The 15,122-nt window shown below is 46.4% G+C and overlaps 1 protein-coding gene and 1 pseudogene across 1 annotated transcript in view; one reads left to right on the plus strand and one right to left on the minus strand.

Annotated features, from left to right (window-relative positions):
• Positions 1 to 9,735: 9,735 nt before the first annotated feature.
• LOC150063904 (small ribosomal subunit protein uS5 pseudogene) lies at positions 9,736 to 10,531 on the minus strand (annotated as a pseudogene).
• Positions 10,532 to 14,521: 3,990 nt separating this feature from the next.
• Positions 14,522 to 15,122, plus strand: part of Sh3tc2 (SH3 domain and tetratricopeptide repeats 2) — a 58,889-nt gene continuing 58,288 nt past the window's right edge. The window contains exon 1 of the mRNA XM_090331260.1: positions 14,522 to 14,642. Coding sequence (XP_090187386.1) covers positions 14,591 to 14,642 — 52 coding nt within the window. The 5' untranslated portion in view covers positions 14,522 to 14,590. The remainder of the gene's footprint in view (positions 14,643 to 15,122) is intronic.

Consider the following 15,122-nt stretch of genomic DNA (forward strand, 5'->3'; position numbering starts at 1 on the left):
AAACTTCCAAAACAGCAGAAAGTGGAGCTGTGGCTCATGTAGTAGAACACTAACCCACGGCAAATACTCAGGGACAGTGTCCAGTCCCTGAGTTCAAGTCCCAGGTATACTGTACATTTGTGCACACACACACACACACACACACACTCACACACACACCCCATCCTTTTGGGTAAAGGATACATAGTATCTAGATACTATACTATGGAATGTTACTCAGTCATTAAAAAAGAGAAATTCTCATTTGCTGGGAAGATGGGTGGATTCAAAGATCACCATGTTATATGACATAAGCCAAACTAAAACAACAAAATGAATATTGCATGTCATTACTCACTTGTGAAGTATAGACCTAAAATGATGCTGATGATGCTGATGCTGATGACGATACTGCTGATGATAGAAAGGTAATGGAATGTGCATATACAGGGGACCATCTAGGAAGAGAGCAGATGTAATGGGGAGGGAAGGAGGAGATGCTGATGGGGTGAGGAGACTAGAATGATGTTACACATATATTTTACGGTAGATTTGCCGCATCACAAACCCCATCTAGCACTATTCGGAAAGAGTTGAGGGAGAAGGGAAGAGGAATAGAAATTTGATGGAGGGGTGAATTTGTTCAAAGTATATCATATGCATGTAGGGAAATACCACAATAAAATTTCCCCCTATTACAATAACAACAACAACAACAAATCCTACTCTTTCCTATTGAATAGCAAGTAACATTCTGGAAGTTCAATTAATTTTGAGTATGATTTATTTCTGGACCCACTCTCAATTCCATTTTAGCAGTCTATCTTCAAACAAATCCCGTCTAATCTGCACTATCCACATTTTATAATAAGTTTCATTCTGGATTCTTGTGTTTAGATGAATATGAATGCTACTGTGTCACATTTCTTTTACAAACAGGTACAAGGCTTTGGATCTTTGCCACACTGAACCAACAGATTCTTAACAATATTGTCTTCTTATCTATGAACATGAGATGCTTTCTTCTCTATTTTTATTTTTTTCAACAGTGTTTTATGGTTTCAGAGTATAAGTTTTGCAATTTTATTGTACGAGTGATATAAAGAAAGGGGTTACAGTTACAAAAGTCAGGTAATGAGTACATTTATTTTTGAACAGTGTCATCCCTCCCTCATTTTCTCCCAGTTTGTTCCCTTCCAACCCTCTTTCCCCCACAAGTTGTACAGCTTGTTTCCAACACAGTGTCTAGTGGGTTTCACTGCTGTTCACTCTTTAAGCATTTCTGTGCTTCCTCTCCCCCTCCCCCAAACAGATAAGCTTACCTACAAGACAAAGGGTACAGGAATAAAAAAGTGACCAAAGGGGAGAAAAGAGGCCCAGAAAAAAGAGCTGCAAACATCATATTTTCATTTCTTGGAGTTCATTTTGATAAGTATCATTTTACATGATCAAATATACATAGCTATGAGATTCTCTCTTCCTTCGGTCTCATTGTGTGAATGTTTAGAGTCCTTTTTAATTAAACATGACGAAGTGTAAAATTATTTTGGTCTTTTGCTATTCATTGGTTTTATTTGTAGATTCATAGGCACATTCTAATTATTACAAACAAGGGAAACTATGTAGCCCTATTTTCTTTGGGTCTGGCTGACTTTACTTAATATAAACTTTTACCAAGTCTTTCCATTTTCTTACAAATAGGGCAATGTCATTCTCATGGAAGCATAGAATTCAATTGTGTCTATGTACCACATCTTCTTCAACCATTCTTTTAGTTCTTGCATATGAATTGATTCCATATCTTGACTGTGGTAAACAATGCTAAATTTTGCACTTTTTGTTACAGTAATTTCCTTTTATTTTGTGGGTGATGGGGCTTGAACTTGTGTCTGGGCACTGTCCCTGATCTCTTCAGCTCAAGGCTACTGCCCTACCCTTGAGCCAAGTTCCACTTCCCGTTTTCTAGGGGTTAATTGGAGATAAGAGTCTCAGGTCCTTTTGTGTTTGGGCTGGCTTTAAACCTTGATCCTCAGATCTCAGCCTCCTGAGTAGCTAGGATTACAGGCATGAGCCACTGCACCCAGCTTTGATATAGTAATTTCTACATATTTGATACTTTTTTGATGCTATTGTAACCTGAACTGTTTTTTAAGTTTATTGCAGATTCTTCATTGCTACTTCATAAAATGCCCTCATATTTCACAGTAGTAACATGTTTGTATATTACTACTTCTTGCACTACCCTCACTGAATTTGAATCTTAATGTTTATAGCTTCTTATTGCTTTCCTTATGATTTTCCCATGTAAATCTTTTCCTATGACCCCTGCAAACTTGGCTGCACTTCTCTCAGCCCAGGCACACGATCTGGAGAGGAAAACAAATCCTTTAGTTAGTGCTGTGGGAAATAAAGAACTAGGGCAACACCTGCTACATTGCCTGGGTGATGGGGCAGGGGCAGTCCCGGGGGGTCCCCCAGTTCTGGGTCTGGACCTGGCCTGAGAGTGCCCTTTGGAGGCTGCAGCAGCAGCAGTAGCAGAGCTGCTGCCACCTGCTGGACATGCTGGCTAAGCCCTGGCCCACCTACCCTGCAGGATGCTTCAGGACAGGGAGACAGACAGACAGCAGACAGACAGACAGACAGACAGACAGACAGACAGACACACACACACACACACACACACACACACACACACACAGAGGTGTTATGGTCTTCCCTTTAGTTCAGGCTAAGCTGCATAGCCTTTTCTATTGTTCATGGTTGGGTGATAAGGTGTCTCTCCACAGCTTGTATGTTGAAGGCTTGTTTTCCAAGGCAGCAGTGGTCAGAGGTGGTATATTTGGGAAGTGAGTAGATCTGGAGACACCCCCCCCCCCGCGCTTCCGATCCATTAACAATTTGACCACATTATTGGTAGGTGATGGAAATGGTGGTAGGTAGGAATCAGCTGGTCAGTGATTTGTGCATTTGGAGGACATCTTGTCCCTGGCATCATTTTGTTTTTGTACTGGTATTGGGGCTTGAATTCAGGGTTTCATGTTCTCCTTTGGCTTATTCACCTAAGGTTGAGGTCTACCACTTAAGATTCACCTCCAGTTCTGGCTTTTTGGTGGTTAATTAGAGATTAGAATCTCACAAGCTTTTGTTTTCAGGCTGGCCACAAAGTATGATCCTTCAGCCTTCTGAGTAGGCAGGATTAGGAGCATGAGCTACTAGTGCCCCATTCTTGGCTCTGCCTTCTTGGCTGTGTGTGTGTGCTTCCTGTCTGTCAGGAGTTGACCAACTTGATTCTGCCATTTCCTTTCATCCTCAGCTCAGCCTCCAAAACAATCTAGCCAGCATGGACTAGAAGCCCTGAAACCACAAAGCAAAGCACACTGCCATCACTGATGAGCCTCGTACTCAGACAGACTGTTCAACTTCCCAGCTTCACAGGAGGCGGGAGCTTTGGGACTAACCCACCAGCTCCTTATCACTCTGCCCCTACAAGTTATTCGATCTCGTGTCTGGGTGGTGATGTTCAGCTCTTGAGACAGACTATTAAACCTTGGCCACACGGAAGATACTAATAGCTTCCATTGGGAAAAGTCTTTACTCTGCATAATTATAACATGAAGGAAGTCCCAGTAGAAGTCAGCTGCTCCATCCCTGAGTGTGTCCACAGTGATTGGCATCCCTAGAAAAGCTGAGGAGAAGGCCTGGGGTCGGATCTCTGTGGGACCCATCTGGGAAACTGTGCTCTGACCAGGACTTGACCAGGAGAACATTTTTAGAAGAGGGTGTGTCTCCTCCATCATCTGCACTAAGTGAGTGGAGCCTCGGAACAGGTTGTTGGCTATAAGAGATTTTGGTGTTGTTGTAACAGCATGTCATAGCCCGTCTGCCTATAAAGCAAGGAGAGGCATACTTGACTCACAATTTGAAGGTTCATCTCCAAGATTGGGTGGCCTCATGTCTTTGGACCTGTGGTGAGAAAGTGAGCTAGCCAATGGTGCGCATGCCTAATGGAACAAGCAGATTCTCGAGCCAGGAAGCAGAGAGAAAGAAGGGACCCGGTGCAGTCCCACAATCCCTGGCCAGGGCTCCCCTCCCCCTCAGTTGCCTGAGAGCTCTCTCCAGGCCTACCCATGAGCATTACTATGGTCAGGATCGAGCCTGTACATAGGAACCTTGGGGAGCAGTATGGAGGTTCTATTGGGGGGTGGGCTGCCACATTCATGGGAGAAAACATGGCTGTTGATCCTAAAGCTGACTCTTGCAGGGTTCTCCAACCAGCTGCAGGCAAGGCTCCTTGAAGCCAGCGTGTCTAAATGCTGTGGTCCTTGGGTCTGGTCTTTGAGAACAGATATCCTCCTCCTGAGATCCTCAGCAGAGGAGCTGGTCCTCTCTCATGTTCAGCCAAGTGCATCAGGCCAAGAGACAACAAGGCCCCTTTCCATGGTTCCCTCGAAACTTGTGGGAATTCTTTTCTTCCTCTCTGCTCTTCCTCCTTCATATATTATTGTATTCACAACCACATCATCATAAAAGATTCTAACAGAAACACTTCCACTAACACAGATGATCATAACATAAGCAGTTCTGTCTCTTTCCCTCTTTCCCCTCCTCTCATCCCAGCTATGAGAGCCAGATGTCCACTGCTCTGCTTCCTGTGGGGATCTACTGGACCAGTTCAGAGACATCTGTACACCAGTGGAGGGAAAATACAAACTGTACACACACACATACATACCTATGACTGTTGATGGTCAGGATATTTTAAACAATTTTATTTTATTTTTTATGTGCCAGTCCTGAAGCTTGAACTCAGGGCCTAAGAGTTTTTATGCTCAAAGACAAAAAGGCACTGGCACTTGAGCCATGGTTTCACTTATGCTGTGTATGTGTGCGTGTGTGTGTTTAAGTGGAGATAAGAATCTCACAAACTGTTCTGTGTAGGCTGGCTTTGAACTGAAATCCTAAGATTTCAGACTCTAGGGTTACAAACAAGATTACAATTTAGGGCACTTAGTCTTAAAATTTATTATTATTTTTGTGCACGTTATGGGGCTTGAATTCAGGGGGCCTGAGTACTGTCTCTGAACAATTTTGTTCAAGACTAGTATTTTACTACTTGAGCTATAGCTCCATTTCTGGCTTTTTGGTGGTTAATGAAGATAAGAATCTCACAAACTTTCCTACCTGGGCCAGCTTTAAACCACAATCCTCAGATCTGAGCCTCTGGAACAGCTAGGATTACAAGCAAATTTATTAAAAAATATTTTTCTTTTTTTGTGCTACTGATATTTGAACTCAGAGTCTCCAGTTTCTCAGCCTTGGAACCATGTTTTCAGGTCCTATTTTGCCATTTATTTATTTATTGTGGGTCATGGGGCTTGAACTCTGTCCTTGAGCACTTCAGCTCAAGGTTACCACCCTACCCCTGGAGGCACAGTCCCACTTCCAGTTTTCTAGTGGTTAATTGGAGTTAAGAGTCTTATATTCTTTAGTGCCCGGGCAGGCACTGAACCACAATCCTCAGATCTCAGCCTCCTAAGTAGCTAGGATTACAGGCATGAGCCACTGCGCCTGGCTTGTCTCTTATTTCTGAGAGAGCGTCTTGCTCCCTGCCTGGACAGTAGTCTACCTATTTTCTGCTTCCTATTGTAGCTGAGATGACAGGTACACACCATCATACCCAGATTCCTTGGCTGAGATGGAATCTCCAGGGCTTGTCTGCTCAGGCTGTCCTAGAACTGTGATCAGTGATTTCAGCTTCTCAACTAGCTGTGAGACCCTGATGCCCAGCTCGGTATACCCTTTCCACAAACAGAACCATTATGAGCACTGTAGGGCAGGCTCCTTTACGGGCCACATAACAAGATGCGTTAGGGCTTCTTCCTCACCTCCTGGACACCTTCTTGGTTTTCACTGCTAAGCAGGGCCTCCCAGCCCTGGGCATTTGAGCTCCTCCCAGGTCTCAGTCTCCACGTGTCCTCTCAGCCTTCTCCAAGTGTGGGAGCCATGGAGGAGGTGTGAGGAGTGCAGTGTGAGCTCCCTGCAGGAGTTACACCCAGTGACCTGGGCTGGCACCTCCTTCTTCCTGCCTTGCTGGCTGGGGCAGATGCCTGAGACCCAAGTTTCTCTGGAAGAAAAGTTGAGCAGAGGAGGAATTCCTCTGCCTGGGAGTGGTAGGGAGGGTCAGCTTAGGTCATGAACTTGATACACACACACACTCACACACACACACAGACTCTCTCTCTCTCTCTCTCTCTCTCTCTCTCTCTCTCTCTCTCTCTCTCTCTCTCTCTCTCTCTCTCTCTCTCTCACTCACACAGCCTCCTATCACAGCTTCTCACTAGGGAAGGTCACTTTCAGATGAGAATTAAGCAGTGTCAGTGTGTGTGGACACAGGTAGCTGAGTTCTGACTTGGGAGTTTCAGTATGGGTTTCCCCCAACATTCCAAGGAAACACAGATCACGTGACCCAGCCTGGCCCACCTTGGTTTCTCATCCTGTGGGTGTAGAGGAGGAGAGGAGGAGAAGACTTAACAACACTGAAGTACTTGTACAATGCTGACCTTTCTGGGTGAGGCTTCTGGTTGTCGGCCCTTGGCCTCAGCTTGCTGTGAGGTCAAGGAACCAAGCACTGACTGATACCATTTCCGAAGAACAGAGGCTCTTCGGGCTGGGGCCAGAGTCAGTTTAGTGACCTCTGCCCTGGTCATCAGCCTGCCTTTCCATCTGGTCTGCAGCTGATTCTGTTAGGGGCAAGTGCCCAGCCTCGCAGAGGAAAGCTGGGCTGACATCTCGAGATTACACAACGATTTGCATTACAAGCTGAGTTTTGCTCCACAGATGTCAGTGAAGCAGAGAGATAGGGACAAAGTACCTGGTTCCCATCCTGATTCTCTTGCATCTGCTGTGAGAGCAGGACAAACCACTTTCTCTTCCATTCCTCATGTGTAGATAGGTATGGAGATGATTAAATGTGGGCTTTTTTGTGAATCCACCACAAGAAGTATTAATGTCCACAAGGAATAGATTTGAAAGTAATGGATAATATTTGAGGGGTTATGAATACAAATGAATTGTGACTTAAAAGCTTTCCATCCTGGCCACCTTTCCATCTCTGGCTCCATCCCAAATCAACCCTACACCTTCTTCCAATGGAAAGATTATTTCCCATACCCTACCCAGGACTAAGTCTAGCATTGTTTCTAATGGCTTTATATCAGTCAGGAATTTTCTTTCAACCTTCTCCACTCTATCAGATTCCTATTTATCCAGGCCACTTCCTCCATGAAGCTCTCCTGGTTTTTCCTACTGCCTCCATCATGTCTCTGAATACTGACGTTCCTCTTTCCTTGTCCAGCATCATAATACCTAGGATGCAGAGACCCGATGCCTCTCACCCACTCAGCCAACCTGGTTTCAGGCCTCCATCCTCCCCCACTCAGAAGCAGAGAAAACATTGATTATAAAATGGGAAAGCCCAATACTTTTTTCTAGTTTCACGCACAATGCCACCCTCCATATAGAGTTGACTATTTTACTACTGGTCACCAGAATGTGTGTGGGCTCCTCCCACCCACCAAGCCGTTCTCAGCAGATGAGAGAAGCACACGCTCTGTAATCTGATTAGCGTGAACATGCTCTGTGTGCAGTGGCTGTTGGATAGGGTTCAGTCTCCCGCAGGTGTCTTGGGGAAGGTGCCAGCCAGACATCTCAGGCCGTGGACTTCTGAGCAGCTGGCTGTAGCTGGTTCCCACTAGATGCTGCTAGTGGCTCATGCCTGTAATCCTAGTTACTCAAGAGGCTGAGATCTGAGGATTGTGGTTGGAAGCCAGCCTGGGCAGGGAAGTCTGTTGAGACTCTTATCTCCAATGAAGAACCAAAAAGCTGTGGTTCAAGTAGTAGAGTGCCAGCCTTCAGCCAAAAAGCTAAGAGGCCTTGAGTTCAAGCCCTAGTACTGACATCAAACCAATTAAAAAAATCAGAGAGTTATAAAAGGTATAAGTGAACAGCCAGATAAAGAAATACTGAGGGCAGAGTGTGTGGGAAGAGGGTTGAACCTATAAACCATCTTCCGGCCATTCTGTGTGTTGGGCTTCCAGGAAGCTCTTTAACTCAATGCTTTTGAACTTCATTACTTAGGCATAGTAGATTAAGTCACTGGGCATTGGTGATCAGTTCAGCTTTCAGCCTCTCTCCCCTTCCAGAGGAGGTCAAAACATCTGACCTCAGGCCGGGAGTTTGGTCTAGTGGTAGAGTGCTTGTCTAGCATGCATGAAGACCCAGGTTCAATTCCTCAGTACCACATACATAGAAAAAGCTGGAAGTAGTGCTGTGGCTCAAGTGGTAGAGCTCTAGCCTTGAGAAAACCCAAGGCTCCGGCCTTGAGTTCAAGCTCCAGGACTGGCAAAACACCACCACCACCACCACCATCACCACCAACAACAACAATAACAACAGACTCTAACCTCCGATTACACAGCTGGTTCTCTTAGCAACCAATACCCAACTTGAGGCTTGAGGCTTTCATTGCTCATCAACTGTAGCTTTTTGTTTGTGTGTTTGCTTGGTGTTTCAGTCTGAGACTGTGGCACGATCTTGGTGTCTGAGTTTTCGCTCATTGACTGGTACTGTACTCTTGGCTGTAAAGGAGGCTGAGATTTGAGAATTGAGATTTGAAGACAATCTGGCAGGAAGTCTGTGAGACTCATATCTCTGATTAACTAGCAAAAAGTCAGTAGGGCAGTTGTGGCTCAAGTGGTAGAGCACCAGCCTTGAGTGTAAAAAAGCTCCAAGGAGAGGTATAGTGGCTCATGCCTGTAATCCTAGCTACTCAGGAGGCTGAGATCTGAGGATCCTGGTTCAGAGCCAGCCTGGGTACTAAAGTCTGTGAGACCCTTATCTCCAATTAACCACCAGAAAACCAGAAGTGGCACCTTGGCTCAAGGGGTAAGGTGGTAACCTTGAGCTGAAGAACTCGGGGACAGTGCCCAGGCCCAGAGTTCAAGTCCCACGATCAACGACAACAACAAAAAAGCTCCAGTACTAGCATGCATGAGTGTGCATGCGTACACACACACACACACACACACACACACACACACACACATATGCATATGCACACACCAGTGGCTTCTTGGACAAAAGATATTCTCCTCACTCAGGAAACTCTATGGGCTTTTGGAGCTCACAGGAGAAAGCAAAGATCTGTTTCCTGTGGTGTCACAGATCAGTCCCTCATTACTGCATCAGCAACATCATCCTTCTAATCAGGCCTTTCCCCCAACCCCAGCTCCTGCACCACACCATTCTGTTACTCTTGAGTAACCAAGATCTCATGGCTTCTCAGGGGTGTAGATCCAGCCACACTATTCTCTGGTCTGCATAACCACAGGAGGCTCCTCAAGACACTCGTCACTTCTGCCCTCTCCCAGCCAGTTTTAGTTCTCCACATGGCTGAAGGGCCCTGCCAAACCTTCAATCCTGTCCCAGCCTTCTATGGCTACCAGGACCTCTGGTGGCTACCACTCTACTCAGAATTAAGGCAGCTACCTTTAAATGCTTTCCCCAGCTTGCTTGCTTCCTTCCTTTCTTTCTTTCTTCCTTCCTTCCTTCCTTCCTTCCTTCCTTCCTTCCTTCCTTCCTTCCTTTCTTTCTTTCTTTCTTTCTTTCTTTCTTTCTTTCTTTCTTTCTCTCTTTCTCTCTTTCTCTCTTTCTTTCTTTATTCAAGCTTGATTTGCTTGATTATTTTTGTATAAAATCTTATGTTGTGGCCACAGCTGGAGCTTGGGTCCTCTGCACCGAGACTCTGGTGTGGGTTTTCACGAGGTGGTCAGTGAATTCCTGGTAAGGAGATTTGGTGAAGACGGCTTCTCCTCAGAGGTCAGGGGTCAGGTAACTGGAGGTCTTAGAGATGGCATCAAAGGTGGCCTTGGTGAAGTTGCCCGAGGTGGCGGCAGTACAGCCCCTAGCTGAGGGGTAGCAGTCGTTCGATACCAGCCATCATCCACAGCCTCTTGGGGACAGGAGCTGAAACATTCCCTGTGCCTCTGGGGGCAGGGAGGAGACCACCAGCCCCGAGCCACAGCAACCTGTCACCTTGCATGGGACAGTGTGGTGAGGCTTGCCAATCTTGTTCCCCCAGTGGCCTCTCTGTATGGGGACAGTGGAGATCTTGGCCTTGATGATGGCCCCTCGATGGCAGTGGCAACCTCCCTGGAGCACTTCAGACCAGGCAGACATGGCCGATGTATCATCCAATGCCTTGAGCCTCGAGCGCTGGCCAGCGTGGGTCTGCTTCTGCCCTGCATGTTTTCCACACCTCGTCCTGGAGGGAAGCCCCAGGAAGAAGTTAACGATCGCAGACCCCTTGATGGAAGGGAGAAAAGATAGTTCTCCTCCAAAGACTGGATCTTCATGTCCTGAACCAGGTAGCCCAGTTTGGTGATGGGGATCCATTCCTTGTCTTCAGCCTTGCCTCCACCAGCCCCGCGGCCAGGACCCGGCGACCGTGACCTTGGCCCCAGAGGCCATGACAGCCTCCCAAGCCTGGGTCCCCGGGGCCTGTAGGCCGTCCCACCATTTGGTGTCCTCCCAAAGAAGAAGAAGCTCTCCCCAGCTTTCCATACCCAGGCCCCATCCTTTCTCTGCCTCCTCCCATGGCTTCGTTTGTGCCCTTGGTTGGGCTGTGACTCCACTTCTCTCTCAAGGACATTGGTCCTGACCCTTAGCCTAGCCCCGAGGGACCTCGTCATTATCATCTCATCCTCAATTTGTAAACCACTCCCTCTTCATTTTTTGTGTGAGTTCCAAGGCTTGAGTTTGGGGCCTTGGGCTGTCACTCAGCTTTTTCACACAAGACTGGCATTTTACCACTTGAGCCACTCCTCCATCTCTGGCTGAATTTATTTATTTAGTTGCTGGTTAATTGGAGATAAGAGTTTCTCAGATTTGTTTGTCTGAGTTGGCTTTGAACTGTGATCCTCATATCTGTCTCTCCAGGAGCTGTGTGTGAGCCTCCAATATCTGGCTTTATTTATTTTAAATGATAGGATACTACTGTATTGGAGATGTGTCTCAGCAGTACAACGTGAGACTAGTAAAGATGAGAGCCCGAGTTCAAATCCCAGGATTGTCTTTCCCAGTGTCATAACAGATATGACCTCTAGTCCAGTTTGACTTCATCTTAATCAATAAACTTACTTCCAAATGAAGTCACATTTTTCAGGTACCTGGGGCTTGAGACTTCAGATGTATAGCATGACGCTGTAATCCTAGCATTTGGGACACTGAGGCAGGAAGATTGAGAATTTAAGGCCAATTATGACTTGAATACATACTATTACCTAGTCCTTATTCCATCTCTCTCTCTCTCTCTCTCTCTCTCTCTCTCTCTCACACACACACACACACACACACACACACACACACACACACACACACACTTTTTGGAGAGAGGATGCAGTTCAACCAATCAGGATTTTTCAGTTCTTTCCTGCAACCATAGAACTCAAGTTACTATTGTCTCAACTAGATCGCAATAATTTCAAGAAAAGAATTAATTTCACATCTGATTTAGGATGGATTTGATTTGCATATTCCTGTCCTTTTCTTTCCTGTACAGACCACTCAGAGCTCTGGAAGAGTGCGTTTTCTAACATAATTTAGAACATTTAAAAGTTGGGAAATTAAGTGTGAAGATCTAGATTTCTGGTTTCCATGATAAGTCCGGATGTCAAGTCACCAGGCTTTTCTCCTGCTGCTCCTTCTGTCAGGGATTCTCTCTTTATTTTTATTTTATCATATATTTTTATTGTAATTAATAGAAGGGTTACATGATATTTGCCAGATAGATGGTGCATTAATTCACATACATTGATACCCTTTCATATGTCTTGGTCCCCATTTCCCTCCCCCCCACCCTCACCCCTCCTCTTGTTTTCCCCCGTTCCCTATCCAATTTCAAATAACCATATACAAATAAATCCCATATATCAGGTAACAAAGTGAGATACTGTAACAATATGACTCTCTTTATTTTGTCTATTTTTTTTTGTTTGGTCATGGGACTTGAATTCTGGGCCTGGGTGCTGTTCCTGAGCTGTTCTGCTCAAGGCTACCACCCTACCTCTAGAGCCACAGGTCCACTTGCAGCTTTCTAGTGGTTAATTGGAGATGAGAGTCTCACATTCTGTAGTGCCCAGACTGGCTTTGACCCATGATCCTCAGATCTCAGCCTCCTGAGTAACTAGGATTACAGGTGTGAGCCACTGTACCCGTCTCTAGGAATTTCTTTATTCTGATATACCATCTGACCCATTCATGAGCAAAGCAGTCTTGGTTTCTTGCATCTCAAGGGAAGCTGTGACTTCTCTAAGAATGAACTGTTTTGTTTCAAACTTGCTAACATGTATGCAGCTCAACTAACTGCTGCAGGGTGGCATCTCTGACAGTTGGTCTGGGAATCCTTCTAATAGTTGGTCTTAATCATTTATGGTTACTATCCCTACGTCAGAGTGGTGTGCAGCTAGACACCAAAGCTCATGCCTGTAATCCTAGCTACTGGAGAGGCTGAGATCTGAGAGCTGTGTTGGGGAGCCAGCCCAGGCAGACAAATCCAGGAGACACTGATCTCCAGTCAACCAGTAAAAAGCCAGATCCGAAGGCATGACTCACCCAGCAGAGCAGCAGCCCTTACTGAAAAGGCCACGTGAGAACCCATGGCTCTAAGACCAATACTGGTGCATTCGGGCACATACAAATACACAAAGTGATGTGCAGACAAGGAAAAACTGCACAGGCAAGTTGGACAAGTCTCATCTTCACTCTCATGAGACTCTTCTGATTCTCATGTGGTTCTGAGTCTCTGTGTGACATCTTTTAAAGGAACACTTATCATTTTAGGCCTAAGATGTTAATCGTGTGTGTGTGTGTGTGTGTGTGTGTGTGTGTGTGTGTGTGCCAATCCTGTTTCTTGAACTCAGGGCCTGGGCACTGTCGCTGGGCTTCTTTTTTGCTCAAGACCATCTCTTTATTACTTGAGCTATACCTCCATTTCTGGATTTTTGGTAGGTTTTTTTTTTTTTTTTTTACCAGAAATAGTCTCACAGATTTTCCTGCTAAGCCTGGCTTTGAACTATGATCCTCAGATTTCAGCCTCTTAAGGAGGTAGGATTACAGGTGTGATCTAACATCACCTGGCTTAAGGTTCACTTTAATTCATAATGGGTTTTTGAAAGGGTGGCATGGGACAGGCATATTGTGGGAAATGAAGACTTAAATAGGTGTGCCCATTGAGAAAATGCTCTGCTTAGGCAAGCATGGTAAGAGACTACATTCTCCCTGAGCCCCTGTTCCCTCTGGCCTCTGTTCCCCAGTCCTTCATTCCCTGGCCCTCCTCTGTGTGTCCTGGAGTCAGAAAGGTGATGTTTCTGGACATGGGATCAACTAGCCTAGTCTCATTCCTAAATGGTGGGGAGGGAGTTAGCAAAGGACTCTATCGCTTCTGCCACAGCAGCAAGCTGACTCTGAGCTCATCCTCTTCTGTTTGCTTCCTGGTTTTGCAGCTAGCATCTAAATCTGAGCAGGCCTATGACCTCCTTGAAGAGCACATGGCCTTCTAGTTTCCACCTCCTCTCCAGCCACAGGGTCTCTTTTCCTTGGATCATTCACTGGGACCTTGGCTTTGAACATGAAGGAAACACCAGGTGGTCAGGAGTCCCTGAGCTTGTTAGACTAGCTATGGCTTTGTAGCCTGCAACACATTCAGTCCTGTCTTCTTCATCTCTTCTGAGAGATCTTCTGGGAAATGATCTGAAATATGTCCACACTTGTCCCCTGTATTCATTCTGCTTTGCTGGCTCCCTGAGATAGGCAAAGAAATGCATCTGGAACTGGCACAGCTAATATTTCATTCACTCTAGAGTTGAATGTGTTGGCATCTCCAGCTTCTCATTTATAAGTTGCTAGGCCATAGGTGGTGATTTTTCTGGATTCCTTCACACTTGAACTTGGGGAGTCAGCAGCTGGGTGGTAGCCTGTCGAACAAAACTCAGCCCGCGAGGAATGGTTCACTGGTGCAGTGAGATTTTTGTGCCCACAACTCCAGCAGCTTCATCAGATAGTCAAGAAGGCTTTTGCCAAGAGAGGCTGGATGGGATCCCTTTCCAAGTGCTGGCAGGGGAGTCTGTGTGGGCCAAGGCAGTCAGGGAGCCAGTAAGAAAACAGACCTGATTCTGAAGGATGCTCTCCTCTGCCCTCCTCTGCTCTGGCAGCTTGCACAAGAACCAAACTGTGTGTATCTGGATTCTAGAATTTGAGGAATGTGCCACAGCCTGATAGGCACGAAGCAAACTGCAGGGAGGCAGGGAGGAGCAGCTCCCAGGCCAGAGGCTGACAGGGAAAGGAGTGTCAGGCCTGCTGAGGCCCAGAGGCCCCTCCCATCCTCCCGGGCCTCCTCACTGCAGCTGGGATATCAAAGACTGCATTGTGCTTTGAGTGGCCTTGGTCTCTCTCGCGTGCCAGGGAGGAGGCGGGAGGAGGGACACTGCTGGGAGACTCCCCACTCTCTTCTAGCTGGTGTTCCCAGGGGCCCTGGCCTGGGAAGGATGGTGCACACATGGGTGGCTGCTTCTGTATCCCCGGGGAGCGGAGTCCATCCTGGGGCCAAGGTGAGTTTCCTGATGGGAAGTAGAAGGACTGCCCTGGCTGGTGACTGGTTCAAGAAAGGCATGTCTCACTGTTGCTGGTTTGAGGTAGAGGACCTTCTTAAGTTTGGAAGGTGGTTATTCTTTCTGGCTACCTCATTTCCCTTCCTACTTTTGCATCTGCCATTCTGGCTTTGTAAAACTAAAGGAATGGAAGCTGGAGGGGCTGCTTTTCCTGGAGCTAGGGGCTTTGGGCTTTCTTTGTAGAGGGGGAGCAAGCTGCTGTTCTGGGCAGCCACTCCTAGGGTGTGACTAAGCCCTTCCTTCCTTTCTTCCCAAGATTCTCCAGGGCAGGAAGAAGTTTCCGGCAGTGAGTTCCTCTGTGGCCTATGGGGGGGTCATAAATTTGGCTTCAGTCATTCAACTCTATTTTTGTCTGGGTTGTTGCCTCTGAAGAAAAACAGGCTGTTTCCTGCCTCCTACCTGTTACACTGGTGGTTTGAG

Source organism: Megascapheus bottae, chromosome 4 (genome assembly GCF_031878675.1).
Source record: "Megascapheus bottae isolate mThoBot1 chromosome 4, mThoBot2.hap1, whole genome shotgun sequence".
In the NCBI taxonomy this organism is placed as follows: Eukaryota; Metazoa; Chordata; class Mammalia; order Rodentia; family Geomyidae; genus Megascapheus; species Megascapheus bottae.